This window comes from Trachypithecus francoisi, unplaced genomic scaffold, assembly GCF_009764315.1.
Source record: "Trachypithecus francoisi isolate TF-2019V2 unplaced genomic scaffold, Tfra_2.0 Lachesis_group5, whole genome shotgun sequence".
Lineage (NCBI taxonomy): Eukaryota > Metazoa > Chordata > Mammalia > Primates > Cercopithecidae > Trachypithecus > Trachypithecus francoisi.
Genome location: NW_022681470.1, coordinates 97,884,555 through 97,911,984, shown reverse-complemented (window position 1 = coordinate 97,911,984; position 27,430 = coordinate 97,884,555). Strand labels below are relative to the sequence as shown.

The window sequence follows — 27,430 nt, the reverse complement described above, 5'->3', positions numbered from 1 at the left end:
AGGCCTCTGTGGTCCCACCTGGACCCACAGGGGAGGCAGTGCATAAAGCCTCCTGTGTTTGAGGCTGGGCCGCTGAGAGGCTGAGTGGAGTTCACTCACATGGGCTGAGGCCCAGTTCCTGGGAGAAGAGATGCTGGGCAGGAAGGTGTCTGCATGTGGGACTCTGTATAGCCCAGTCCTCTCCCACGTCTGGGAGGGGCCAGAGTCAGACAACTGCTGGGTTGGTCCCTAAGAGAGGTCATCTGACTGGCTGTTCAGCCTAGGCTGCATCCCCGCCCCCTTTCCTCTACCAGGCCACACCAGAGCTAGTGCTCACACAGGCGAGCTACCAGGCCACAAGGACGACACCCACCTCGCCTCTGCACCTCTGAGTAAGTACTGGGCCTGCGGCCCCATGCCAGGAGAACTTGTTGATTGCTTGGGGGAGGGAGAAATGAGTTTTCCTTTTCCAACATGAGAGTGCCTCCTTTCCTGTCCAGGCATCCATGTACTTGCGAGAACCCTTGCTCACATCAGCTAAGAGATTGCACCTGCTGACCTAGAGCTTCCCACCTGTGGCTCCTAGGGTGAGAGGCAGCCAAGCAGGTAGGCAGCTGTATAGGCGGGAATTGAGGGTTGCTTGTCAGTTGGGGCTGCAGGTGGGGGAGATGCTGTTTGGAGTTGTCTGCCACTCTGCGTGCTTAATCCTGCCACCTAACCTCAGCTCCCCTGCACTGCCCCAGGAGACCCCAGCCAGGCCCCGGAAGGAGGGCCATAGACCTCAGAAGGGGGGCATCTACCCCGGACCAAGGCCTGAGGAGCCTCGGTGCTGACCCTGGCATCAGGGAGGGTTGGCGCCTGGTCCAGGAGCATCCCGCATCAATCCCCACTTCCTAAAGGAGCGGGGAAAGGTGGGGAAGGTGGGGGCTCCCCTCTTACCTCACCATTTCAGCTCCAGTTCTGGCTCCAACCCTAAGCAGGTTGATCTTTTTTTCTGCAGCAAGGATAGGAACAGGCAACTGGAACCCAGGCTCCAGGGTCTTGGGGGGTCATAAGGAGTCCCTGGAAGGCCAGGAAATTCAGCTCTGTGGGTTCCTGTTTCCTTCCCCAGGGCAGCCAGCAGTAGCACCATGTCTGCGAGTGCTGGGAAGATGGGACCGTCCCTCACCCAGGAGATCCTCAGCCACCTGGGCCTGGCCAGCAAGGTAGGGGCTGTTGGGATTTCAGAGATCACTTTTAATATCTCAGCTCGGGCTGTGAGAGGATGGGAGGCAGGAAAGTGGAGGACAGGCCCTGAGATTATGCTGAGGTGGGGTAGGCAGCCTGGCCGTTGCCCTTGCCGACCACCCCGTGCTCCCACAGACTGCAGCGTGGGGGACCCTGGGCACCCTCAGGACCTTCCTGAACTTCAGCGTGGACAAGGATGCGCAGAGGCTACTGAGGGCCATTACTGGCCAAGGTGAGCCCCTTTCCCCCCACACTTGAGGCTGCCTTTTAGAGCCAATCTATAGACCAAGGAGAAGCCAGGAAGGAGGAACTAGTGATGTTGGAGAAATGTTTGTGGAACGCCTTCATTCTTGTATGTCAGGCACCACAGTAGGTGTGTCAAACCCGTTCTCACAACACCCCTGTGAGGCAAGGCTTATTATTTCCATTTTCCAGATGAGGAAACTGGGGCTCAGGGAGATTAAGAGGCTTGCCCAAAGTCACTCAGCTCATAATGACAGAGGTGGTATTCTCATCTAGGTCAGCCGATCCCTACAAATCATATTTTTTTTTACCACCACACCAGGCCACCTTTGCCTTGGTCTGGGTCAGATCTGCATGCTGTTTTGACAATTTATTTGCAACTTCTTTTGAGATAAAATGGAAGTGGGGGTGATATAGCCCCTGCTCCTTTCCTTCCTAGCCCTCTCCTGGAGTAGGGGCATCCCACTATATAAAGACCCTGCTCACAGCACAGCCCTCATCTCGGTTCAGGGGTGGACCGCAGTGCCATTGTGGATGTGCTGACCAACCGGAGCAGAGAGCAAAGGCAGCTCATCTCACGCGCCTTCCAGGAGCGCACCCAACAGGTAAGGCCATGCTGACCTCCCACAGCAGTGGACTGGGGTGAGAAACCCCCTGGAGGACTCGAGAGACAGCAACAGCCACTGAGGCCAGCCTCTGCTTCCTGGCTAAACAGAGCCTGAGATGAAAACCAGCCAAATCTTCCCAAACCTCCCCATGCTTCTGGAGCCCTTCCCCTCACCCCCATGCCTCTGCTGTGGGGACCATTTATTGTAGGACCTGCTGAAGTCGCTACAGGCAGCACTTTCCGGCAACCTGGAGAGGATCGTGATGGCTCTACTGCAGCCCACGGCCCAGTTTGACGCCCAGGAATTGAGGACAGCTCTGAAGGTAGCAGGAGGGGAGACTTGCTGGGGTATCTGGGGAAGGGAGAAGGCTGTCAGCCTTGCTTTTGCAAGATGAGAGTCCCCCTCTCGTCGTCCCATATTGTTTCTTAGAAGGAGAAGCAGCCAATGTCTGCCACTGTCTGCCATCCTAATGACATGGCCAGTCTGAGAGTAGACTCCCAATTTCTTGTAGGCCTCAGATTCTGCTGTGGATGTGGCCATTGAAATTCTTGCCACTCGAACCCCACCGCAGCTGCAGGAGTGCCTGGCAGTCTACAAACACGGTAAGAATATGGAGGGAGGCCGGGCGCAGTGCCTCAAGTCTGTAATCCCAGCACTTTGGGAGGCCGAGATGGGCGGATCACGAGGTCAGGAGATCGAGACCATCCTGGCTAACACGGTGAAACCCCGTCTCTACTAAAAAATACAAAAAACTAGCCAGGCGAGGTGGCTGGCGCCTGTAGTCCCAGCTACACGGGAGGCTGAGGCAGGAGAATGGCGTAAACCTGGGAGGCGGAGATCCGGCCACTGCACTCCAGCCCGGGCGACGGAGCAAGACTCCGTCTCAAAAAAAAAAAAAAAAAAGAATATGGAGGGAGGGGTCCCAGGTGCCAGAGATGGGGCTGTAGGACAGTCCGCTCCTCTCCTGTACTCCCCATAGCTGAGCTATCTGGCAACCTGGCTGCCTAAGTTCTATTTCCTTGGGGTCTTTCCTCTTTCCCCCACCAGTGCCTCAATCTCCCCAGGGGAGAGAGCCAGATGTGATCATTAAAAAAAGAGAAGCAGGCCAGGCGTGGTGATTCATGCCTATCATCCCAACACTTTAGGCGGCTGAGGAGGGTTTGTCGCTTGAGCCCAGCAGTTCAAGACCAGTCACAGGCAACACAGGAAAACCCCATCTGTGCTAAAAATTCAAAAAAACTAGCTGGTCACGGTGGTGCATGCCTGTCGTTCCAGCTACTCAGGAGGTTGAGGTGGGAGGATCACCCGAGCTTGGAAAGTTGAGGCTGCAGTGAGCTGAGATCATGCTACTGGCATTGCACGCCAGCCTGGGTGACAGGAGTGAGAGCATGTCTCTCTCTCTCTCTGTCTCTCTCTCTCTTTCTCTCTCTCTCTCTCTTTCTCCCTCTCTCTCTCTCTCTCTCACACACACACACATACACACACACACACACACACACAAATAGAGAGAAGCAATGATTAACCATCTTAATCTGGAGCTCCAAGGCAGATTCCAAAGTGACAGTCCCAAAGGTACTCATGTCACCTTCCCAGCCCCTTGCCGGTCCCTGCCATCATACCACATTCCAAGCTGAACCCAGCCATGCTGCAGCCTGAGGGAAAGGTGGGAACCTGCCCTCTGAGTCATGGGTGTCACCTTTCATGCCCCTGATGGCTGGCCTTGCTTGGCTACAAATGTCTCACCCACTAATTTGTGGCTTTTTCCCATCCTCATCTTACCACCCCTTCCCCCACCCCCACCGCTTTTTCTTGCTTTCCCCAATTTTCCTTTGATGTCTAATCTTGGCCTTTGTTCTTCTTTTGAGACAAAGTCTTGCCCTATAGCCTAGGCTGTACAGTGATGTGATCATGGCTCACTGCAGCCTTGACCTTCCTGGGCTCAATCAATCCTTCCACTTCAGCCTCCTAAGTCGCTGGGACTACAGGTGTGCCACCACCATGCCCAGCTAATTTTTGTATTTTTTGTAGAGATGGGGTTTCGCTGTGTTGTTGAGGCTGGTCTCAAACTTCTGGGCTCAAGCCATCTCCTGCCTCAGCCTCTGAAAGTGCTGGGATTACAGGCATGAGCCACTGCCCCAGCTGTGGCCTATGTTCTTAATCCCTCTCCTACTTTCCTTCCTTCTTGCATCCGTTTCTCTCGTCTCCTTCCATTTCTCCCTTTCCTGCCCTTTTCCTTCCTCATATCCCACCTCTCATGTCATTTATCCTTACCTCCAACAAGGGTGCCAGGTCCTAGCCATCTTGTGTTATAATGCAGTTTTCCCTAGCTCTTCTTCACTGCCTGGCCCCAACTCTGATAATGATTGCCTCCTACCCAGCAGGTTGGTGCTTGGTGATGAAGCCACTGCACACCTCACAACTTAGAGATGTTTTTAGAGTGGCTATGATGGTACTTGTGCCTTACATCCTGGGAGCTAGCAGCCATCAAGCTATTCCAAGCAGGGGCTAGCAGGGCTAGCAGGGCATAGCGGGTCAGGCATTTGGCAGGTCCTGGGGATATCTACACTAGGGAAACTCAGGAAGATTCAGAGGGCTCCTCACCCCACCCCAGATTTCCAGGTGGAGGCTGTGGATGACATCACGTCTGAGACCAATGGCATCTTGCAGGACCTGCTCCTGGCCCTGGTCAAGGTGAGGAGGACTGACCTGCAAGGAAGGGAGTCACATTCACCAGGCAAGGTGACACACTGGAGCAGGGAGACCAGGCTTTGCTTGTTGGTCTGGAGATAAAGGTGCCCTTCGAAGAGCCCTCTAAGAACAGTTTCTCCTCCTAGGGGGGCCGTGACAGCTACTCTGGAATCATTGACTATAATCTGGCAGAACAAGATGTCCGGGTGAGCAGGGGGTTTAGGAGTGTACACAGCCGCCTTGCACGTAAGATGCCTTCCTCCACCGTATCTTAGAGCCGATGACTTACGTGTCCATTTGTCCTGCAAACCCATCCTTGCCTTGGAGAGGGAGTTCTCAGTTACGTGGTAGGGGCAGGAGGTGTCAGGTAGCGTCATAGCTGAAGCCTTTTCACTCATCTAGCCTCTGACTCCTGAGCTCATCAACCGACAGATTCTCCTCTCATGAGCATTTCGGGGCAGAAAGCCTCCTCTGACCTTTTGGGGATTATTTAATCCTTGGGTACCAGGATTTTTCCAAATCAGTGAACAGAGCTGCGAGGCTATAAGGGCAGAGCCCTCTCTTAGCCCTATTTCTTTCTTAAAAAACATAAAATAGGCCGGGCGCGGTGGCTCAAGCCTGTAATCCCAGCACTTTGGGAGGCCGAGACGGGCGGATCACGAGGTCAGGAGATCGAGACCATCCTGGCTAACACGGTGAAACCCCGTCTCTACTAAAAAAATACAAAAAACTAGCCGGGTGAGGTGGCAGGCGCCTGTAGTCCCAGCTACTCGGGAGGGTGAGGCAGGAGAATGGCGTAAACCCGGGAGGTGGAGCTTGCAGTGAGCTGAGATCCGGCCACTGCACTCCAGCCTGGGTGACAGAGCAAGACTCCGTCTCAAAAAAAAAAAAAAAAAAAACATAAAAAAAAAAAAAACAACATAAATAAAAACAACTAGTAGGCCAGGCATGGTGGCTTATATCTGTAATCCCAGCACTTTGGGAGGCTGAACAGGAAGATCATTTGAGCCCAGGAGTCCAAGACCAGCCTAGGCAACATAGTGAGACTCTGTCTCCACAAGATATTTTTAAAAATTAGCTGCACCCATAGTTCCAGCTAGCTAGGAGGCTGAGGTGGGAGAATCGCTTGAGCCTGGGAAGTTGAGGCTGAGGTGAGCCCTGGTCATGCCACTGCACTCCAGCTTGGGTGACAGAGAGAGACCCCCATCTCTCTCTCTCTCTCTCTCCTCTCTCTCTCTCTCTCTCTCTCTCTCTCTCACACACACACACACACACACACACACCCGAGTTTATGGGTTAAAATAACCTTTTCTGGCTGGTTGTGGTGGCCCATGCCTATAATCCCAACAATTTGGGAGGCCGAGACAGGAGGATCACTTGAGGTCAGGAGTTCGAAACCAGCCTAGCCAACATGGCAATACCCCGTCTCTACTAAAAATACAAAAGTTAGCCAGGCATGATGATGGGCACCTATAATTCCAGCTACTCGGGAGGCTGAGGCTGGAGAATCGCTTGAACCTGGGAGGCAGAGGTTGCGGTGAGCTGGGATCATACTATTGCACTCTAGCCTGGGTGACAGAATGAGACTCCATCTCAAAAAAAATCCTTTTCCGGGCCGGGCGCGGTGGCTCAAGCCTGTAATCCCAGCACTTTGGGAGGCCGAGATGGGCGGATCACGAGGTCAGGAGATCAAGACCATCCTGGCTAACACAGTGAAACCCCGTCTCTACTAAAAAATACAAAAACCTAGCCGGGCGAGGTGGCGGCCGCCTGTAGTCCCAGCTACTCGGGAGGCTGAGGCAGGAGAATGGCGTGAACCCAGGAGGCAGAGCTTGCAGTGAGCTGAGATCCGGCCACTGCACTCCAGCCTGGGGGACAGAGCGAGACTCCTCTCTAAAAAAAAAAAAAAAAAAAATCCTTTTCCACCCTCCATCCCATTTCCATCATGATGATGATAGATTCTGGAACATAATACTCATGGCTCCCTAGGCCCCCACCAATGATCCCGATTCACTCCTCCCTGACTCATTCCTCCCTCTCAGGCACTACAGCGGGCAGAAGGACCTAGCACAGAGGAGACATGGGTCCCACTCTTCACCCAGCGAAATCCTGAACACCTCATCCGAGGTACACACAAGCCTTCTTGTCCCCCTAGCTTGCTCTAATGATGAGTTTGGGCTGAGGAAGGTGTGGGGAGGGCCCATCCTTTGCAGTGATAATTAATCCCCCATCCATCTTTCTAACTGCCTCCCACACACACACACAAGTGTTTGAACAGTACCAGCGGAGCACTGGGCAAGAGCTGGAGGAGGCTGTCCAGAACCGTTTCCATGGAGATGCCCAGGCGGCTCTGCTCGGCCTAGGTAGGGGCCTGCTCAGGATTTGTGAAGTAAGTCTCTCTTGGGATGGGAGATTGTGGCCCTAGTTGTGAACCTCCATCCTTCCATCTTTGTTTCCAGCTTCAGTGATCAAGAACACACCGCTGTACTTTGCTGACAAACTTCACCAAGCCCTCCAGGTGAGAGGGGCACTCCTTTCCCTCCCCAGAACAGAAACCGGGGAGGAGAGAGGAAGTCTCAGCTTGCGGCTAATGTAACCATCCTATATACACCATCTAAACCTCAAGCCGCGCTCCTTCCCAGGGCTTATGCACCAGGGCTTACACAGGGCTGGAGGAATGAGCTGTGGTGAGAACTAACTTAATTGGGGCCCTGAAACTAACATTTTGGCCTTGTTAATGTCTAGGTGGCCAAATAGAGATATGAATCTGCTCTGTAAGACAGTGCCTTGTCCAGGCATAGTTGTCGCCAGAGTGATGGTGATAACACTAGCAAGAAAAATGACAAGGGCTGGCATTTTGCGGGTGCTGATTGTGTGCCACGGCCTATCCTGAGCAGGGCACACACATTTCAATTAATCCTCACAACCATATCCATCCATATCTTATAGATGAAAAAACTGAAGCCCAGAGAAGTTAAGTACCTTGCTTAAGGTCACATAGCTAGTAAGTCATACGGTCTCCCTACACAACACTTCACGATGTAAGACATCTCTGGCCTCTGTGTCCTGAGTAGCTGGGATTACAGGCATGCGCCACCACATCTGGCTAATTCTGAATTGTTTTTAAAAAGGAAAAACTCAGCCTCCCAAGTATCTGGGATTACAGGTGCCCACCACCATGCCTGGCTAATTTTTGTATTTTCAGTAGAGACAGGGTTTCACCATGTTGGCCAGGCTGGTCTCGAACTCATGACCTCAGGTCATCAACCCGTCTCAGCCTCCCAAAGTGCTAGGATTATAGGCGTGAGCCACTGCGCCCAGCCCATGTTATCCATACTTAAACTGCTGACTGTGGCTTGAGTGGTTCCACCAATAGAATCCAGTCATTCTGTTGATTGAATTAGGTCTCTTATTAATAGAACTGTCCCCCAAAATCTATAAATAGAAAGTTCAGGAAGGGTGCAGTGGCTTACGCCTATAATCTCAGCACTTTGGGAGGCCAAGGTGGACGGATCACTTGAGGTCAGCAGTTTGAGACCAGCCTGGCCAACATGGTGAAACCCTGTCTCTACTAAAAATACAAAAATTACCTGGGCGTGGTAGCGTGTGCCTCTAATCCCAGCTACTCAGGAGGCTGAGGCAGGAGAATCACTTGAACCCAGGAAGCAGAGGTAACAGTGAGCTGAGATTGCGCCACTGCACTCCAGCCTGGGCAACAAGAGCAAAACTCCATCTTAAAATAAATACATTAATTAATTAATTTAAAAGTTCACTTAGAGAAAACATAAAATTTGAAGAGATAGGCTGGGCACGGTGGCTCATGCCTGTAATCCCAGCACTTTGGGAAGCCGAGGCGGGCGGATCACAACATCAGGAGATTGAGACCATCCTGGCTAACACGGTGAAACCCTGTCTCTACTAAAAATACAAAAAATTAGCCGGGCATGGTAGCGGGCGCCTGTAGTCCCAGCTACTTGAGAGGCTGAGGCAGGAGAATGGCGTGAATCTGGGAGGCGGAGCTTGCAGTGAGCTGAGATCGTGCCACTGTACTCCTGCTTGGGTGACAGAGCAAGACTCCGTCTCAAAAAAAAAAAAAAAAAAAAAATTTGAAGAGATAAAAGTAGTTATCATTGCCAGGTGTGGTGGCTCACGCCTATAATCCCAGCACTTTGGGAGGCCAAGGCGGGTGGATCACAAGGTCAGGAGTTCGAGACCAGCCTGGCCAACATGGTGAAACCCTGTCTCTACTAAAAATACAAAAATTAGCCAGGCGTGGTGGCAGGCACCTGTAAACCCAGCTACTTGGTAGACTGAGGCAAGAGAATTGCTTGAACCTGGGAGGCAGAGGTTGCAGTGAACTGAGATCATGCCACTGCACTCCAGCCTGAGTGACACAGTAAGACTAAAAAAGTAGTTATCATTTTGGCAGATGGAATAGCTTTCTGTAGACTGGTTGAGAAGCCATCATGCCATGTTGATGATTGCCCAAAAGTTAGTAAATATAAGCAATTGTTCTGTCATCCAGAGATTTCTATCTTGACAGTAGATTATTATACTTGCCCAATAGAGCCTGTAAGATTCATTTGAAGAGTTGTAGTTATCTGTCCAAATTCCTAACTATCCCATAAATACAAACTATCCCAGCAGTAGATGATTTTGTAGTGTATTTGGATTACAAGACCCACATTCTTGAGTGTAGGTGAAAGATTTATCTCAGAAGTAGTAGTCAGGGGCCAAGCATGGTGGCTCATGCTTGTAATCCTAGCACTTTGGGAGGCTAAGGTGGGAGGATTGCTTGAGGTTGGGAGTTCAAGACCAACTTAGGCGACATAGCAAGACCTAGTCTCTACAAAAATAAAAAGAAAATTAGCCAGGCATAGTGGCATCTGCCTCTAGTCCCAACTACTCAGGAGGATGTGGTGGGAGGATTGCTTGGGCCCAGGAATTAGAAGTTACAGTGAGCTGTGATTATTCCACTACACTTCAGCCTGGGTGACAGAGCAAGAGCCTGTCTCAAAAAAAGAAAAAAAAAAAAGTGGTATCAGAAAATAACATAGGCCCATTTTTCTGATTTTTTTTTTTCTTTTTTTTTTGGAGACAGAGTCCGGGTCTGTCGCCTAGGCTGGAGTGCAGTGGCGTGATCTCGGCTCAAGGCAACCTTCACCTTCTGGGTTCAAGTGATTCTCCGGCCTCTGTGTCCTAAGTAGCTGGGATTACAGGCGTGTGCCACCACATCTGGCTAATTCTGAATTGTTTTTAAAAAGGAAAACTCGGCCGGGCGCGGTGGCTCAAGCCTGTAATCCCAGCACTTTGGGAGACCGAGACGGGCGGATCACGAGGTCAGGAGATCGAGACCATCCTGGCAAACACGGTGAAACCCCGTCTCTACTAAAAAATATCAAAAACTAGCCGGGCAAGGTGGCGGGCGCCTGTAGTCCCAGCTACTCGGGAGGCTGAGGCAGGAGAATGGCGAGAACCCGGGAGGCGGAGCTTGCAGTGAGCTGGGATCCGGCCACTGCACTCCAGCCCGGGCGACAGAGCGAGACTCCGTCTCAGAAAAAAAAAAAAAAAAAAAAAAAGGAAAACTCGGCCGGGCGCTGTAGCGCATGCCTGTAATCCCAGGACTTTGGTAGGCTGAGGCGGGTGGATTATTTGAGGCTGGGAGTTCAAGACTAGCCTGGCCAACATGGTGAAACCCCATCTCTACTAAAAATACAAAAATTAGCCAGGTGGTAGTGGTGAGCGCCTGTAATCTCAGCTGCTTGGGAGGCTGAGGCAAGAGAATCGCTAGAGCCTGGGAGGCAGAGGTCGCAATGCGCCGAGATGACCCCACTGCTCTCCAGTCTGGGTGAAAAAGTGAGACCTGCCTCAAAAAAATAAACAGGCCCGGCGCGGTGGCTCACGCCTGTAATCCCAGCACTTTGGGAGGCTGAGGCAAGCGGATCATGAGGTCAGGAGATGGAGACCACCCTGGCTAACAAGGTGAAACCCCGTCTCTACTAAAAATACAAAAAAATTAGCCGAGCGTGGTGGCCGGCGCCTGTAGTCCCAGCTACTCCAGAGGCCGAGGCAGGAGAATGGCCTGAACCCGGGGGGCGGAGCTTGCAGTGAGCCCAGATAGCGCCACTGTACTCCAGCCTGGGCAACAGAGTGAGACTCCGTCTCTAATAAATAAATAAATAAATAAATAAATAAATAAGGAAAAAATCATGATACGTCTGTATATTCTTTTTTTTTTTTTTTTTTTTTTTTTTTTTTTTTTAGACCGAGTCTCGCTCTGTTACCCAGGCTGGAGTACGGTGGCGCAATCTCAGGTCACCACAACCTCTGCCTCCTGAGTTCAAGCGACTCTTCTGCCTCGGCCTCCCGAGTAGCTGGGACCACAGGCGCCCACCACCATGCCTGGCTAATTTTTGTGTTTTTAGTAGAGACAGGGTTTCACCATGTTGGTCAGGATGGTCCTTAACTCCTAACTTCATGATCCTCGTGCCTCAGCCTCCCAAAGTGCTGGGATTATAGGCGTGAAGCCACTTCACCCGGCCTTCTTCTTCTTTTTCTTTTTTTTTTCTTTGAGATGGAGTCTCACTCTGTCACCAGGCTGGAGTGCAGTGGGGCGATCTCGGCTCACTGCAATCTTCACCTCCTGGGTTCAAGCAATTCTCCTGCCTCAGCCTCCTAAGTAGCTGGGACTATAGTCGCCCGCCACCACATCCGTCTAATTTTTTTATTTTTAGTAGAAGTTAGCCAGGCTGGTGGCGAACTTTTTTTTTTTTCTTTTTTGAGAGGGAGCCTTGCTCAGTCACCCAGGCTGGAGTGCAAGGCATGATCTCGGCTCACTGCCACCTCTGCCTCCTGGGTTCCAGCAATTCTCCTGCCTCAGCCTCCCGAGTAGCTGAGATTACAGGCGCCCACCATCACACCCGGCTAATTTTTGTATTTTTAGTAGAGATGGGGTTTCACCATGTTGGCCAGGCTGGTCTCAAACTCCTGACCTCAGGTGATCACTAGCCTCAGTATTCCAAAGTGCTGGGATTACAGGCATGAGCCACCGCAGCCAGACTGTATTTTTCTTTTATGAGAGATATGTAGATATATGAAAACATAGACTGTGAAGAATAATCAGAAAAACGACCTTCAGAAAATCAGCAACTGATTCAGGACAAATTTCGACCAATCTGTAGTAAAAATTAATGTTCCCAATGAAGATCCTGGGGCCATATGCAATGCCAGGTATATGATTAAGTATTATAATTAGGCCGGGCAAGGTGGCTCATGCCTGTAATCCCAACACTTTGGGAGGCCGAGGCAGGTGAATCACCTGAGGTCAGGAGTTCGAGACCAGCCTGACCAACATGGTAAAATCCCATCTCTACTAAATATACAAAAATTAGCTAGGTGTGGTGGTGTGCACCTGTATTCTCAGCTACTTGGGAGGCTGAGACAGGAGAATTGCTTGAACCTGGGAGGCAGAGGTTTCAGTGACCTGAGATTGCACCACTGCACCCCAGCCTGGGTGACAGAGTGAGACTCCATCTAAAAAAAATATATATATATATACACACACACACACACACACACACACATATATATATATTTTTTTAAGTCCAAGTGTGGTGGCTCACACCTGTAATCCCAGCACTTTTGGAGGCTGAAGTGGGCAGATCACTTGAGGTCAGGAGTTTGAGACCAGCCTGGCCAACATGGTGAAACCCCATCTGTACTACAAATAAAAAAATTAGCTGGGTGTTTGGCACACGCTGTAGTCCCAGCTACTCGGGAGGCTGAGGCAGGAGACTCACTTGAACCCAGGAGGGGGAGGTTGTAGTGAGCTGAAATCATGCCACTGCATTCCACTATGGGCGACAGAGCGAGAAAAAAGAATACTTGTACAACAATGAGAGTATTCAGCTAATGAGTGACTCTTGCCCAATTCTGTAACTTTAGAGTAACAAGCGTTGGAAGAAGAGAAGAATGGATACTGGGGAGCAACTGGCAATCTTTACGACAATACAAAACTAATGATGCATGAAAGTTAAAATGAAGTAGACATTAGGTCCACTGACAATTAGGTAATGAGTCTAAATGAATTGGAGCATCCTGTTTTACTTCATTTTTTTTTTTTTTGTCAAAGGAGTTTATGATCTGTGGGGATGCCCAAAGTATGTGTTGTAGGCAGTTCTGGGAAGTCTTGTGAGTAAAGTGACTCAGGAAACTCTGAAAATGAGGATATTAGGAATTGATGACAACACTGGTGCACAGAAAAAAAACAGGAATGTTACAATTAAAAGTTTTATTTATTTTTTAATTTTTTTTGAGATGGAGTCTCGCTCTGTCACCCAGGCTGGAGTGCACTGGCCGGATCTCAGCTCACTGCAAGCTCTGCCTCCCGGGTTTATGCCATTCTCCTGCCTCAGCCTCCCGAGTAGCTGGGACTACAGGCGCCTGCCACCTCGCCCGGCTAGTTTTTTGTGTTTTTTAGTAGAGACGGAGTTTCACCATGTTAGCCAGGATGGTCTTGATCTCCTGACCTTGTGATCCGCCCGTCTCGGCCTCCCAAAGTGCTGGGATTACAGGCTTAAGCCACCGCGCCCGGCCAAAAAGTTTTTATTTAGAAATCTCTCATAACAACACATTACTTAGTATAATCAATTATAATTCAGGATTTTGATGACTTGTATCTGTGTTATTTCTTTTTTCTTTTTTTTTTTGGTTTTGAGACGGAGTCTCGCTCTGTCCCAGGCTGGAGTGCAGTGCTGGTTACTCTACTACAACCTCTGCCTCCCAGGTTCAAGCAATTCTCCTACCTCACCCTCCTGAGTAGCTGGGATTATAGGCGCCACCACACCCAGCTAATTTTTGTAGCTTTAGTAGAGACTATGTTGGCCAGGCTGGCCTCGAACTCCTGACCATAAATGATCTGCTTGCCTTGGCTTCCCAAAGTTCTGGGATCACAGGCATGAGCCACCAAACCTGGCCTGTTATTTCTTTTTTCTTTCTTTTTTTTTTTTGTTTTTTGTTTTTGTTTTTGTTTTTGTTTTTTTTGAGACAGAGTTTTGATCCTCTTGCCCAGGCTGGAGTGCAATGGCGCAATCTTGGCTCACTGCAACCTCCGCCTTGTGGGTTCAAGCAATTCTCCTGCCTCAGGCTCCCAAGTAGCTGGGATTACAGACACCCACCACCATACCCGGCTTATTTTTGTATTTTTAGTAGAGACGGGGTTTCACCATCTTGGTCAGGCTTATCTCGAACTCCTGACCTCAGATGATCCATGCGCCTCGGCCTCCTAAAGTGCTGTGATTACAGGCGTAAGCCACTGTGCCTGGCCTGTTATTTCCAAACTGAACATTTCCTTACTTTCTTTAGCCAAAAAACAGGCCTGCTGCATGTACAGGAGGAAGATAGCAACGTTGCACCCTAAGGGTCCAACCAGAGACACTAATATGCAGAGATGGGGCTGTGAGATGGCCCTATTGGGTTGGAATCAGAACCAGAAGTCACACAACCTTGTTCCCTATCACAGCCCCATCAGCTCAGTTTGGGGGTAGGGCAAGTACATCCTCCTTGGATATTCACTAACTTGAAAGTTAAAAGCACTTTTCCTGGTTTCCATGCCGGCAGTCTTTATATGCACCAAATATTTTCTAGCCTCCCTGATGTACCTATCTTTGGAGCTGCTCACCATCAAATTCTGGAGGTACACAGCTCTAAGCTAATGGTAGGGGCAGGAAAGACATGTAGAAGGAAATAAATACTCAAACTGCCCCCCATAGAGACTGATCTTTCCTGCTGTGTCATCTTCCACGAGGATGGACAAAGATAACTTCTGTCCCGAGATAATATATAATGTACACTCTTATCCCTTGACTCCCACCTTGGCTCCCCGTTCTGCAATAACTCTCCACGCCATTCAACCCCTACTCTCAGTGAGACCCTCACTAACCACCCCCCATCTGTTTCTTCCCCTACTAGGAAACTGAGCCCAATTACCAGGTCCTGATTCGCATCCTTATCTCTCGATGTGAGACCGACCTCCTGAGTATCAGAGCTGAGTTCAAGAAGAAATTTGGGAAGTCCCTCTACTCTTCTCTCCAGGTGAAACTTGGCTACTTCTTAGCCTGGAGCCCCAGGCCTTCACTCCTCACCTCCACCCTCACTCCCTGCACAGAGCTGAGTATATTCTTGCCCCATAGAAAACCCAGTAGTCAGCCAGGGGCGGTGGCTCACACCTGTAATCCCAGCACTTTGGGAGGCCAAGGCGGGTGGTCAGGAGTTCGAGACCAGCCTGACCAACATAGTGAAACCCAGTCTCTACTAAAAATACAAAAATTAGCCAGGCATAGTGGTGCGCACCTGTAATCCCAGCTACTCAGGAGGCTGAGGCAGGAGAGTCACTTGAACCCAAAAGGCGGAGGTTGCAGTGAGCCGAAATCATGCCACTGTACTCCAGCCTGGGGCAACAGGGCGAGACTCCGTCTTAAAAAAAAAAAAAAAAGAAAAGAAAAGAAAACCCAGGAGTCTCTGGTTAATGCAGTGCAGGACTTTGAGCTCCAGGAAGGACCCTTCCCTTCCAGATGAACTATGATGGACCAACCCAAAGGAGGGGAGAGAGTACTTGGGCCATAGTAGTGGTGGAGCTTTCTAACACTGAATTCCCTTGTCTGCAGGATGCAGTGAAAGGGGATTGCCAGTCAGCCCTCCTGGCCTTGTGCAGGGCTGAAGACGTGTGAGGCTTCCCTGCCCCACCCCACATGACATCCGAGGATCTGAGATTTCCGTGTTTGGCTGAACGTGGGAGACCAGCTGGGCCTCCAACTAGGATAACCCCTCACTGAGCACCACATGCTGTAGCTTCTTGTTGAGGTTGGAACTGTTTCTTTAAAATCCTTTAATTTTCCTCATCTCAAAATTATATCTGTACCTGGGTCATCCAGCTCCTTCTTGGGTGTGGGGAAATGAGTTTTCTTTGATAGTTTCTGCCTCACTCATCCCTCCTGTACCCTGGCCAGAACATCTCACTGATACTTGAATTCTTTTGGCAAACTTCACTGTTGTTTGTGTTCCCTGATTGAAGTTTGGGTGGAGCAGGACATGGACCTGGAAGAGGCACTGGAGTTGGAGGTGCCTTTGATGTGCACTTGGCTATTCAGCAGGAATCCTGTTTTGCCTTAGAGCTACAGTAATCAACACCCACCCCCTCTATGTCTCCCCTCACCCTCATTCTCCAGGAAACTTCAGGCAAAATAATTGAGAAACAGGCACCAGAACAAGGTGAGAAATGGTCAGGGGGAGCAAAGGACCATCTGTATGAACTGGGAAGCAAGCGGAGGGTCAAGCTATCCTTCCCAGCTGGGAATTCTTGGGTTAGTGGAGAGTACAACCCTCAAATGCATGTGTCCAACCAAAGATTTGGAAACCCATCTCCCATGACAGCACTATTTCCCATAGAAAACAAAAACAAAAACAGAAACAAAAACAGTCAGGCTTTGGTTCCCCCTGCCGGCTATATTAGAAATGACAGGTGGCTGGGCGCAGTGGCTCACGCACATAATTCCAGCACTTTGGGAGGCCAAGGCAGGCGGATCACCTCAGGTCAGGAATTCAAGACCAGCCTGACCAACACGGCAAAACCCTGTCTCTACTAAAAATACAAAAATTAGCTGGGTGCAGTGGGGCATACCTGTAGTCCCAGCTGCTCAGGAGGCTGAGGCAGGAGAATTGCTTGAATCCGGGCAGTGGAGGTTGCAGTGAGCTGAGATTGCACCCCTGCACTCCAGCCTGGCCAACAGAGACTCCATCTCAAAAGAAGGGGAGGGGAGGGGAGGGGAGGAGAGGGGAGGGGAGGGGAAAGACAAGACAGGTAACCACCTTCCTGCCTCTGACCCACCTCCCGCTTTTTGCATTCTCCAATTGGGTCAAATATTTAACCCCATTGCTTCAGGCTAAGGCAAGCAACAGATCTCAGGAAAGAAGGTTTTTTTTTTCTTTTTCTTTCTTTTTTTTTTTTAGATAGAGTTTTGCTCGTCACCCAGGCTGGAGTGCAGTGGTACAATCTTGGCTCACCGCAACTTTCGCCTCCCGGGTTCAAGTGATTCTCCTGCCTCAGCCTCCCAAGTAGCTGGGATTACAGGCACCCACCACCACGCCTAGCTAATTTTTTGTATTTTTAGTAGAGATGGGATTTCACCTTTTTGGGCAGGCTGGTCTCAAACTCCTAACCTCAGGTGATCTGCCTGCCTCAGTCTCTCAAACTGTTGAGATTACAGGCGTGAGCCACTGTGCCAGGCCAGAAGTTTTATTTCCAAACCCCAGGAAGGCATTACAAATAACAGAGATAGAAACCCAAATTAAGCTCTGAAACAACTGGAGACAGGCCTGCCTAGGTGATCAGGAGCGTCCAGGCAACAGGGATGGGAAGCAGGAGAGATGCATTCCAGATAGGGACCTCACCCCAGAGCCTTAGTCTGTATATACGTGTGACTATTCAGGGGCTGGAAGTTGAGAACCAGAAACCCACCAATCCTAATGTTGTCCTGGGTGGGAGGCAGAGAAGGCAGCAGCACGTGAAGTCAAGGACATTACCAAGTCTGACCCTGGCATTTGTAGCCTGCTCTGATCCCCAACAGTCTATAAATAAGTTATCCAGCACATCTCAGGGATGGAGGCGGGGGAGCAAGCCAACTAGCCATAGCCTCTGGAAGAAGGGGCAGGCCAGCCTGGCACTGGGGCAGAGCTACAGCAGAATGCAGTCTGACTCGTGCTTCGGCCTCTGCCGACGCTCCCCAGCTGGGCGTCCAGATGTGGCTCCTCTCCCCTGTATCGAATTTAACAATCGGTCACTGAACTTCCTTGGAAGCGCACAAGAAGAGATTCTAGAAGGAGGGGTGTCAGGATTGGGACAGGGAGTAGGGAGAGGAAGATAGGAAGGGACTCCAGGGGAGAGGTACAGGCTGGGGAAGGGCCCTGAGAGAAGAAACCTTGAAGAGACCAGTGCAGGAATAATAGGTGTTCTGGACCCAGCAAAGCATGAAGTGCAAACCGGGAGTGTGGGCGCCCGGGCAGCAGCCCACCTGCGGTGACAGGGCCCGTGTCCACATCCGCACTGGCTGCACTGCCTGCTGCTGTTGATACTCCTCTTGCTGAAGCTGCTGGGCCAGCTCCAAGTCAGTAAGCCCCAGCGCGCCTTGTGGCTGCTGCTGCTGCAGGGACAGAGCAATCAGGTAGTCCTGAGGAGAACAAGAATTGTACAGTGGGCTGAGGCCCAGAGCTGTGGCTATTCAGGCGAGGTTTCCAAATCAGTTTTTCCGCATCCCTCAAATTCTCTAGCTCTTTCTCCCTACAGAGCAGCACACACAGCCAAATGCATTATCTGTGGTGCCAGAGAATACACACCAAGTGAGGAGACGATCTGAGGTAACCCAGAGAAAGAGGCATGGGTTCACATGGCCTCTAGCGGTTAAAATGTATGTGGCAAAAAGCTCTCTGAGGCACATGTGCTCTCTGCACTTTTCCTAAGTGCCCTACACACCTGGTCTACCTGCAGCTGCTTTTCTGGGGAGCCACTCCCACCTTCTGCTCCAAGCCCCTTGCCCAGGGAATGACTCAGGTGAAAGTCGGAGTCACAAAAGCAGCTGTCTCCATCCACATTGTGCAGGCTCTCCCATACGACTTGCTCCTCATGTAGAAAGCCCTGGTCAGTGACCAGTAGGTATAAGTGACTCTACAAAGAAAAGAACAGAGCTCACTGGGGGGACAGGTGATACAGAGGCAGTTCACTGCCAGAAATCTCGGTATGAGCATGTGGACCTTTTTTTTTTTTTTTGAGACAGAGTCTCGCTCTATCGCCCAGGCTGGAGTGTAGTGGTGTGATCTCCGCTCGCTGCAAGCTCCGCCTCCCGGGTTCACGCCATTCTCCTGCCTCAGCCTCCCAAGTAGCTGGGACTACAGGCACCCACCACCATGCCTGGCTAATTTTTTGTATTTTTTTAGTAGAGATGGGGTTTCACCATGTTAGGCAGGATGGTCTCGACCTCCTGACCTCGTGATCCGCCCTCCTCGGCCTCCCAAAGTGCTGGGATTACAGGCATGAGCCACCGCACCCAGCCCCTCAGCATGTGGACCTTTTATAAATATGTGTGGCCTTGTGGGGAAGAAAGGGATGTCTGAGTGTATGTCCAGTTGGATGTGAGCACAGTGGTCATTCTGGCCAAGCGTGGCATGGAGTCGTCGGGGCTGAGATGCCACACAAGACCCTGCTCCCCCCATTTCCCGTTGTTCTCTGGGCTTGCCTGATGGCTCTTAGGATAAATCCTTTGAGAACCAGAGACCCCTCCCTCTGCTGCTCAAATCCTAGAGAACTTTGGCAGTTTCTAACTTTTGAAGACCAGCATCGTTCAAAAATTTCACTGCCCCCTCCTAGGGGAGGATCGGACTTTCCTGTCCCATCGACGGCATGCTTATCCCTTATGGCTTGCTCTGGCCAGAAGATGTGAGCAGAAATGACATGTGTCATTTCCAAACAGAAGCTCTAAGCATGAATGCACAGTGCCCCCCTCTCTCTGTGTTCCCGCATATATGCCAGATAAAGGATCTTTTGTCAGCTGGGTCCCAGAGTGAAAATGGTATGGGACAGAACCATAGCCAGTCCACAGTGGACAAGCACCAGGAGCGGGAAATGAACCTTTGTTGTGGTAAACCACAGGGATTTGACGGGTCACTTGCTACCATGGCTTAATCTAGCTGATCCCAGCTGGACCCATGAGAAAAAGGCACCAGGAAATGACAGCACCGCAGCCCGCCGCCCTCAAACCCGCATTACCTTGTGCTTAGTCATGGTGCTAAAGTGGTTGTTTCGGAAAAAGACGCTAAGTTCACCCTCCTTAGCAGCTGCTGTCAGCTCACACAGTCCGTGGTAGGTCAGCTGGGCTGCGGTGGTCTCCAGGAACTGCTCTGCAATCAGGCCTGCCAGAGGGGACAAGTTGAGGGAAACTTGGCTTGAATTTAAGGTCCACAACAGGAAGGACCATCCAGAGAGCTCCTGTCAAAAGCCCCAGGGGTCAGTCCCACCTTCTGACGTCCCTTTCTTGAAACCTGGCTGTATTCATTCACTTAACAAATACTTATAGAGCAGCTACCTCATGCCAGGCACTGGGGATACCCCAATGAACTAAACAGAAATTCCCCAAGCTCCTTCTTGTGAAGCTTATAGCTAGTGGGATGTGGTGGGAGATGACACACAATAAAAAATAAGCCTAAGTAGCCATCATTCCCTCCACATACTATTCATGAGAAGGGGAGGAATGTCACCTTCCGTCACGAGGTTGGTGTCACTGGAGTGTTTGCAGGTGATGATCTTCTCCACCAGCTGGTTGTAACTCAGTTTCCCAACTGCACGCACAGCCTCAGGACTCTGCTTGGGTAGTGGGATGGTAGGATACCAAAAAAATTGGGATTTTTTTTTTTTAAGGAAGGAAATGAACAAAGCTCACAAGGTCTACAACCCTATGATGAATGGTTCCTAAACACTTTTTTTTTTTCGTCTCTCAAAAAAAAAAATAAAAAAAATTTCAGGAACCATTCATCATAGGATTGCTATGTTGCTCAGACTGGCCCCAAACTCCTCCCAAGTAGCTGGGAATACAGGCATGTGCCACCAAACCCATCTGGTTCCTGAATTTTTGATGTCTAAAGAACTGACCTATTTGCATGTAGTTTGCTTGTATTGCATGTAGTTTGCTTGTATTTGCATGTTATCCCCAAAATTGGTTAAAATTCAAGGAATTCTATACTGGGTCCAGTCTCCAAACCCTATTTCCCTCCCAAGCCAATCTAACCCCTAACTCCCTAACCTCTACCCCACAAGAATTTGCCTCTCTCATGTCAGCTTAAGCTGGATAAGGTCCCAGTGGGCCCTCCCACCCTCACCTGTGGATCAACAAGCCAGCCATGGTACAGAGGTATGCCTAGTAGGTCAAAGACACTGCACTCAGGTGTATACTCAAAATCAGAGACGCCTGTGAATCGCACATTGACATCCAGACCTGTGGCCAGTTTAGGCAGCACTGTTATTGCATCATCCACATTCTGGGGGTAGAAAAAAGATGACAGACATTCTAGCCTTTTCTCCCACCACTCCACTCCCACCTCCAGAAATTAAAAATTAACCTTGTTGCTTTTCTTTCACGATTCTCTTACAAGCCACTCCATTTCTCCCTTGCCTCAACCCTTCTCTATGAACATTGTTTTTCTTTTAGAGTTTAAGTCTCATTCTTTCATCCAGGCTGGAGTGCAGTGGTGTGATCCTAGCTCACTACAGCCTCAAACTCTTGGTTTCAAGTGACCCTCCCACCTCAGCCTCCTGAGTAGCTGGGACTACAGGCACGCACCGCCATACCTGGCTAATTCTTGAAAAAAAATTTTTTTTTTTTAGAGACAGGGGTATTATTATGTTGCCCAGGATGGCCTCGAACTCCTGGCCTCAAGTGATCCTCACGCTTTGGCCTCTCAAAGTGCTGGGATTACAGGTGTGAGCACTCGGCCAATGAACATATTTTCTAGGACAAAGATAAACTCTCCTTTGACTCCTGCAGAATAAAATCATGGTTCAAGGAAACCTCTGAAGAACAACAAAAGCTTCTCTTAGTATTTCAAGATGTCCCCTTACAAACCTGCAAACCCCTATGCCTGCAGACCTTTTGCCTTACCTGCTGAAAATTAAGCTGAAGTCCCTCTGACTTCTCCTGGGGCTTGATGGACAGGAGGCAGTTTCCTACAAGACAGGACCTCTTATCAGCTTACCCCACCAATTGCCTCAAAAGCTAAGTTTCCTCGGGTAATGTCACAGAACACAGATTTTCAGAGCTGGAAAAGACTTAGAGTCTAATCCGGATTCTTCATTTCTCAGAGGAAGCGACAGGCTCATAAAGGTGAAGGGCCCACCCAGGGTCAGATACAAAAGCTAACGGCAGAATTGGTGTCACAACCCAGGACTCCCGACACCTTTGCTTTTCATTATCCAGCCTTGCAGAGAAGCCCCATAGACCCTTACCCTCCCTGCCATATCAGAACCCCCAAATGGAGATCCCTGAATAGTCTGGCTGAGTGGATAGCTCTGGAACCCTTTGGGTAATTCCTCTTCAAGGCCCAGTCACTCACCAAGATGGGCCATGAGCTCATCCGATGTGATCACTTCCTTCTGAAGGGGGAGTTTCACCTGGAGGCAGAAGGGGTGATCACGTGTGTGCTTTCCCCCAAAGAGCACTAAAGGAAGAACCCATGGAAAGGCAAGGGGGAGCTCCAGTAGTAGGGTGGGGTAGGAAAAAAGGCTTGCAACTGGCACAAGGGAATGAATGTGAAATCTTGCAAGGCATGTGCATTTGCTAGGGAGTAGGAGATACAGGGGTAGAACAGATCTTCCTCTTTTTTTTTTTCTTTGTTTTTAGGAACATCTTATCTCATTTGCTCAAGTTGGAGAAATATGGAGAATAATCTGAAAAGTTTTGACTGGTTTGAGAATATCAGGATGATCAAGGAAGTACTCCCTGATATTTTTTGCACCCCTAACTGCGTGTTCTCTTACCTTCCACTGAAGAAAGAGGATATTCATGATGGCAAGGAGAGGGCAAGGGCCGTTACTGCTCTGGGTGATGATAGGTGTCCGTTCTCCTTTCCAAGGGATCCACTTGACACAGTAGAAATCTGGCTCAGGCTGTCGGGTCCTGGGGGACTGAGGAAGCTCCTGGGGCATGGAGCATGCCCTCATTGTTTCTACTTCAGGCAGTGTCCCAAGGGTTGGCCCCAGTGGAGTTGAGCTAGCTTCAGGCAGAGGGGACTCAAGGTTGTCCCCACACTGGCCAGGCAGCAAAGCTTGGCCCCGTTCTCCAGCCTCCCCATCAGCATCTCTTGCATCTGTGTTCTGAGGGTGCTCATGTGGGCCTGCCAGAAGCTCATGGTTTTCAGGGATGACTGCTTCTGCAGTCCCGGCCTTACCAGGGGTCGGATCCTCAGGCTGATGGTGTTCCATAGTCAAAAGGGACTCAGCTGAGGGGCACTGAAGGTGTTTACTGACCTCAGGGACTTGCCTAAGCCAGGCTTGGGATGCAAAAGAGGGACCTGTTCAATAAGAAGAAAATCAGTGGGCTGGAAAGCAAACTAACCCAGATAAGTCTTGGAAAAGGAATGTAGTGTAGAAGGCTGGTTAGTGTTTATGCAGTCACTCCTGGCTATGGGCAGTATATGTGTAAACAGAAGGGTCCTGTGCTGAGCTCTTTCCACCTCTAACTTGCTGTGACCAGATGAGACCAAGAGGGCACGGGGCGGAGGGAAGACTGGTGGGATTGAAGACATGGGTGGAGTCAGCTTCCCTGAAACAGATCGTAACAGGGAAGGAAGAAAAGACAGAGAGAAAGGGAGAGCACAAAGGAGAAAGAAGGAAAAGAGGTGGAGAAAGAAATGTTAAATCTACGCTAATGGTTATTAATATGATGATCTTTAGCTTACTCTAATAGGCACCACATCAGTAACCCCTCATAGCCATATTCCCTCACAGGGATAATTCCTCTGCCCTACCCCATACCTTGCCCCTTCACACAACATACTAAGCATACACAGGCTGCTTGTATTTTTAGGGATACCTTCTCTCTGCCTCACCCAAGGATAAAAAGATTAACAGTCACATAGTGCTTGGGGTGAAGAATGGAGGAAGCACAGTCAGTGTCATGCCCCTAAAGGCGAAATGCTGGTGAGAAGGGGAAGTCTTCCTCCTCAAAGGGCTCTTCCGAACCATAAGCAATACCAGACCACAGTATAAAGGCCTTGGGAGGGGTTTCCTGTAAGCTGGGAGGGGAAATGTAGGTAGGGGGGACAAATCAGAGACTGGTTTTGATAAGTGACTTCAGATTAGGGGCACAAAAAGCACTCCCCACAAGTTCTTCCAGTAAGCTTCTCTTTTAAAAAAAATTAATAAAGATATTCAAATTCATTTTAATTAAATTGAGACAGGGTCTTGCTTTGTTGCCCAGGCTGGTCTCAACTCCTGGGGGCCCAAGTAATCCGCCCTCCTCAGCCTGCCAAAGGACTGGGATTATAGGCATGAGCCACGGTGCCTGGACCAGTAAGCATCTCTTGACAGCTAGAGTTGAGACAGCAACTTTTCCTCAGTTCATTTTTTTTTCTTCCAGAAACTGCCTAAACCCAGAGATACTCTCTTGCCCGCTATTTCTATGAAATACGAAAATGCTGATTATTAATTTACTTAACAATACTCCCTCTACATTCACCTACCTGAAGTTTTATGTCTATTCCCATCCAAGTGGTTTTATTTATTTATCTTTATTTTTTTGAGACAGAGTTTTGCTCTCGTTGCCCAGGCTGGAGTGCAGTGGCGCAATCTCAGCTCACCGCAACCTCTGCCTCCTGGGTTCAAGTGATTCTCCTGCCTCAGCCTCCCGAGTAGCTGGGATTACAGGCATGCACCACCATGTCCGGCTAATTTTGTATTTTTTAGTACAGACGGGTTTTCTCCATATTCGTCAGGCTGGTCTCAAACTTCTGACCTCAGGTGATCCTCCCACCTCGGGCTCCCAAAGTGCTGGGATTACAGGCATGAGCCACTGCACCCAGTCCTATCCAGGTCATTTTAGATGTGAACACTGGACCTGTTTAACCTGCTCTCTATCAGCACTAGAGGCACATTGAGGCAAGTACAGATAGACATTTAACTAATGCTGTGGGTATAAATAATAAAAAACCACAAATCCTGCCCTTTGGAAAATATCTCCCTTTAATCTCCTTGCTCCCCTCCCACTCTTTATCAGGGAGAGAAACAGGGAGAAATTAAACTAGTTAGGGACCAGGCGCAGTGGCTCACGCCTGTAATCCCAGCATTTTGGGAGGCTGAGGCGGGCAGATTACTTGAGGTCAGGAGATTGAGACCATCCTGGCCAACATGGCGAAACCCTCTCTGCATTGAAAATAGAAAAATTAGCCAGGTATGTTGGCGCGTGCCTGTGTCCCAGCTGCTCAGGAGGCTGAGGTGGGAGAATTGCTTGAACCCAGGAGGCGGAGGTTGCAGTGAGCTGAGATTGTGACACTGCACTACAGCCTGGACAACAGAGGGAAACTCCATCTCAAAAATAAAATAAAACAAAATAAAATAAATTAAACTAGTTAGAAATCTTGTCTTTTCCCCATCCTCCTCCCAACCTGAGACTGCTTCCTTCTTGTAAACCTACATGAATTTGGGGCTAGGGGAAGGCCTGGGAGATGAGATTGAGGAACATTAAAGTTACTGAAATAGAATAAGCCCAGTCACTCAAATTGATTATCCTCTCGATTCACATATGTTTATGCTAGCTGCATATCATTTACATGTTGTTAATTTAGAATCAGAGTAGCAAAAACTGCCTGCAGGCCTTACACTTTTTTTTCTCTCTCTTTCTCTCTCTCCTTTTCTTCTCCCCTTAAATGACACTTAGGGTGAACCTCAAAGCAGATGCCAGAGCCTGGAAAAGTAAAAAAGCTTGAAGAAAAGCAGGCCTCGGCCACGCACAGTGGCTCATACCTGTATCCCAGCACTTTGGGAGGCCAAGGCAGGTGGATCACCTGAGGTCAGGAGTTCAAGACCAGCCTGGCTAATATGATGAAACCTCATCTCTACTAAAAATACAAAAATAGCCGGGGCGGTGGCGGGTGCCTGTAATCCCAGCTACTCAGGAGGCTGAGGCAGGAGAATTGCTTGAACTCCAGAGGTGGAGGTGACAGTAAGCCAAGATTGTGCCACTGGACTCCAGCCTGGGTGACAAGAGTGAGACTCTGTCTCAGAAAAAAAAAAAAAAGAAAAGCAGGCCTTAGTTTTTATATTTTCTGTCCAGTGCCAGAAATGATCAATGATGAAGTGGGGCTGGGCAGCTAGCTGGCTGGAGAGGTGAGCCAAAGGAACCCAGGAGTGGACATCCGAGGGAGTGGGGTCTCAGAGGAACTGGGCAGAGCTAAATGGGCTAAGTATTAAGAGGCAGGGGCAGGAAATGTAATGGAGGGTTTCTACTCTACAAGGTCTAATCCTGCTGGGGAGGGCATGGAGTATTTCAGAGTAGGAAAGAATGAGAGAGAGGATAGTCAGACAAATCAAAGTTTCATTCTCCTCCTCCTCTTTGTCAGCTCCTCAAGTCCTACACTTTCTCTCCTGCTGGAATTACGGTGGTGGGTGAGGGAATTAAAATAACCCTGGCTCCTCCCTAATCAATGGCAGTACAGAGCCAAAAGTTGGAAGAAGCATGTAAAACAGGTATGTAACTTCAAGAAGACACTCTTCCTCTCCGTAGGAACAATTCCCTTACTGTCCCACACCAATCTCTTTCTCAGTCTGACCTACGTCTTCATGCAATCAATAGTTTAGATTTTTATCTCAGAATATGTCAACCATGGCCACAGTGCCTGTCTACTTGCTCATAAGGAGAGGGGAAAGGTTTCGTGCTTTCATTAAAAGGAAGAGGACCAAGCAGCATCCCCTTTACATATCTCTCCTGACTTAGCTCCTCTAAGCAATCCAGACTTGTAGACCAAAGGTGGAATGACAGCAGGTGTCAGCTCCCCAGAGCTGGAGAGGAAACGGAGAGGGGTGGGAGAAGAAGTGAAGAAGATGATTAAAATAAAGTTTTTACCTTAAAGAAGTGGGTGCTGTTCCAAGATTGAAAAGGAGGGTTCAGCTGTGGCAATGCGATGGGGAAGATAGGTGCAATGAGGGGGTCTGCCAGTGCCAGCTGCCTTCCAGCTGTCAACGCCTGAGCTTATACAGGTTTACACAGCTTTGCGAGCGACGGTACAGGCTCGGTTGTGGCCACTTCCGGACTCACGCCCAGTACTGGGGGCACTGGAGTGGGTGAAGGCAGGCAGGGGCAGAGCCCAGGTGCTCCAGGTCACTCAGAGAGTCTTCAGGATTCCTGAGTCGCTGAGTCTAGGGCATGCGCTCCAGGCCCTGACTACAAGCTGGTTTTCAAAGGAAGTTTGTGGTTTTTCTTTTCTTCTCTTTCTCTCTTTTTGTTCTCATCGGGACGAAGAAAAATTAGGCAAGGACAAGCTCCCTGGAGGAGGAGGGGCCTGCCCAGCGCTGGTGGATTTCCATCAGGGCTTTCTGACCCGGTCAGCAGCTTTGTGATCAGCAGAGAGGGAGCAAGAAACAGGAGAGAAAAACAACAGACCCTTTCTCTTCCCTCCGCCTGCCTCTGGAAGGGACTGAGCGCTTGTGCCTCTCTGGTGAGAATAGGGAAGAGCAAGTGCCCTTGCTGAGTGGGGAGGAGCAGGGCTGGACAGAAGCAGCTTGTTGGATCTGGGCTCTCTCTCTGGGTATAGCAGTCCTTTGCTTTCGATCCACAGAAGCAGGACTAAAGAGCACGATATTTGCATATATTACTCAGTTAATGTTAAAAACAAACAAACCCAGCTCTTTTCCCTCTGGAGCCCTCCACAGAGGTTCTTTCCAAGTCCTTACTGTATCATGCATGTTTAAGTCTAGAAATGAAACTGGTTGGGTTGTGCACCTGCTAGAGTGCAGAGGGTGTGGAAGAAGCCCCAGGCTCTGGGCGCGATGGCTGACGCCTGTAATCCCAGCACTTTGGGAAGCCCAGGCGGGCGGATCACGAGGTCAAGAGATCAACACCAACCTGGCCAACACAGTGAAACCGCATCTCTAC

The 27,430-nt window shown here is 49.8% G+C and overlaps 2 protein-coding genes across 9 annotated transcripts; one reads left to right on the top strand and one right to left on the bottom strand.

Moving 5' to 3' along the window:
• ANXA9 (annexin A9) lies at nt 1-15,790 on the top strand. 5 transcript variants are annotated; one of them, XM_033195225.1, is made up of 14 exons: nt 6-371; nt 480-585; nt 1,091-1,184; nt 1,342-1,438; nt 1,960-2,054; nt 2,266-2,379; nt 2,569-2,659; nt 4,669-4,796; nt 4,892-4,951; nt 6,788-6,872; nt 7,013-7,108; nt 7,205-7,263; nt 14,715-14,837; nt 15,410-15,790. In XM_033195225.1, exons 3-14 carry the CDS (start codon nt 1,110-1,112, stop codon nt 15,470-15,472), a joined length of 1,086 nt encoding a protein of 361 aa, XP_033051116.1. In that variant the 5' UTR covers nt 6-371; nt 480-585; nt 1,091-1,109; the 3' UTR covers nt 15,473-15,790. The 5 variants fall into 5 exon arrangements, with proteins under 5 accessions (XP_033051119.1, XP_033051117.1, XP_033051116.1 ...); XM_033195227.1 differs by having other exon boundaries at nt 11-371; nt 4,669-4,748; XM_033195228.1 differs by lacking the exon at nt 7,013-7,108 and having other exon boundaries at nt 1-371.
• A 1,133-nt stretch (nt 15,791-16,923) lies between these two features.
• On the bottom strand, nt 16,924-27,345 carry MINDY1 (MINDY lysine 48 deubiquitinase 1). Of its 4 annotated transcripts, none has more exons than XM_033195222.1 (10): nt 26,402-27,340; nt 22,321-22,853; nt 21,897-21,954; nt 21,446-21,510; nt 20,667-20,825; nt 20,049-20,154; nt 19,561-19,703; nt 18,271-18,462; nt 17,813-17,968; nt 16,924-17,556 (listed from the first exon to the last, which is right to left on the bottom strand). In XM_033195222.1, exons 2-10 carry the CDS (start codon nt 22,762-22,764, stop codon nt 17,476-17,478), a joined length of 1,404 nt encoding a protein of 467 aa, XP_033051113.1. In that variant the 5' UTR covers nt 22,765-22,853; nt 26,402-27,340; the 3' UTR covers nt 16,924-17,475. The 4 variants fall into 4 exon arrangements, 3 of the variants coding, with proteins under 3 accessions (XP_033051113.1, XP_033051114.1, XP_033051115.1); XM_033195223.1 differs by having other exon boundaries at nt 20,049-20,151; nt 26,402-26,992; XM_033195224.1 differs by lacking the exon at nt 26,402-27,340 and adding an exon at nt 26,170-26,351 and having other exon boundaries at nt 20,049-20,151.
• Between the last annotated feature and the right edge of the window lie 85 nt (nt 27,346-27,430).

What these genes read in the sequence shown, in the direction of transcription:
- ANXA9 (XM_033195226.1), top strand. Translation starts at nt 1,110, where the DNA reads ATGTCTGCGAGTGCTGGGAAGATGGGACCGTCCCTCACCCAGGAGATC. An exon ending in GAGGGCCATTACTGGCCAAG is followed by an intron (nt 1,439 to 1,959) that starts GTGAGCCCCTTT and finishes ATCTCGGTTCAG; the next exon opens with GGGTGGACCGCAGTGCCATT. An exon ending in AACTTCACCAAGCCCTCCAG is followed by an intron (nt 7,264 to 14,714) that starts GTGAGAGGGGCA and finishes TTCCCCTACTAG; the next exon opens with GAAACTGAGCCCAATTACCA.
- MINDY1 (XM_033195224.1), bottom strand. Translation starts at nt 26,245, where the DNA reads ATGCTGCTTGGTCCTCTTCCTTTTAATGAAAGCACGAAACCTTTCCCC. An exon ending in CACCAACCTCGTGACGGAAG is followed by an intron (nt 19,704 to 20,048) that starts GTGACATTCCTC and finishes CCCCTCTGGCAG; the next exon opens with GCCTGATTGCAGAGCAGTTC. An exon ending in GCACCATGACTAAGCACAAG is followed by an intron (nt 18,463 to 19,560) that starts GTAATGCGGGTT and finishes TTTTCTTTGTAG; the next exon opens with AGTCACTTATACCTACTGGT.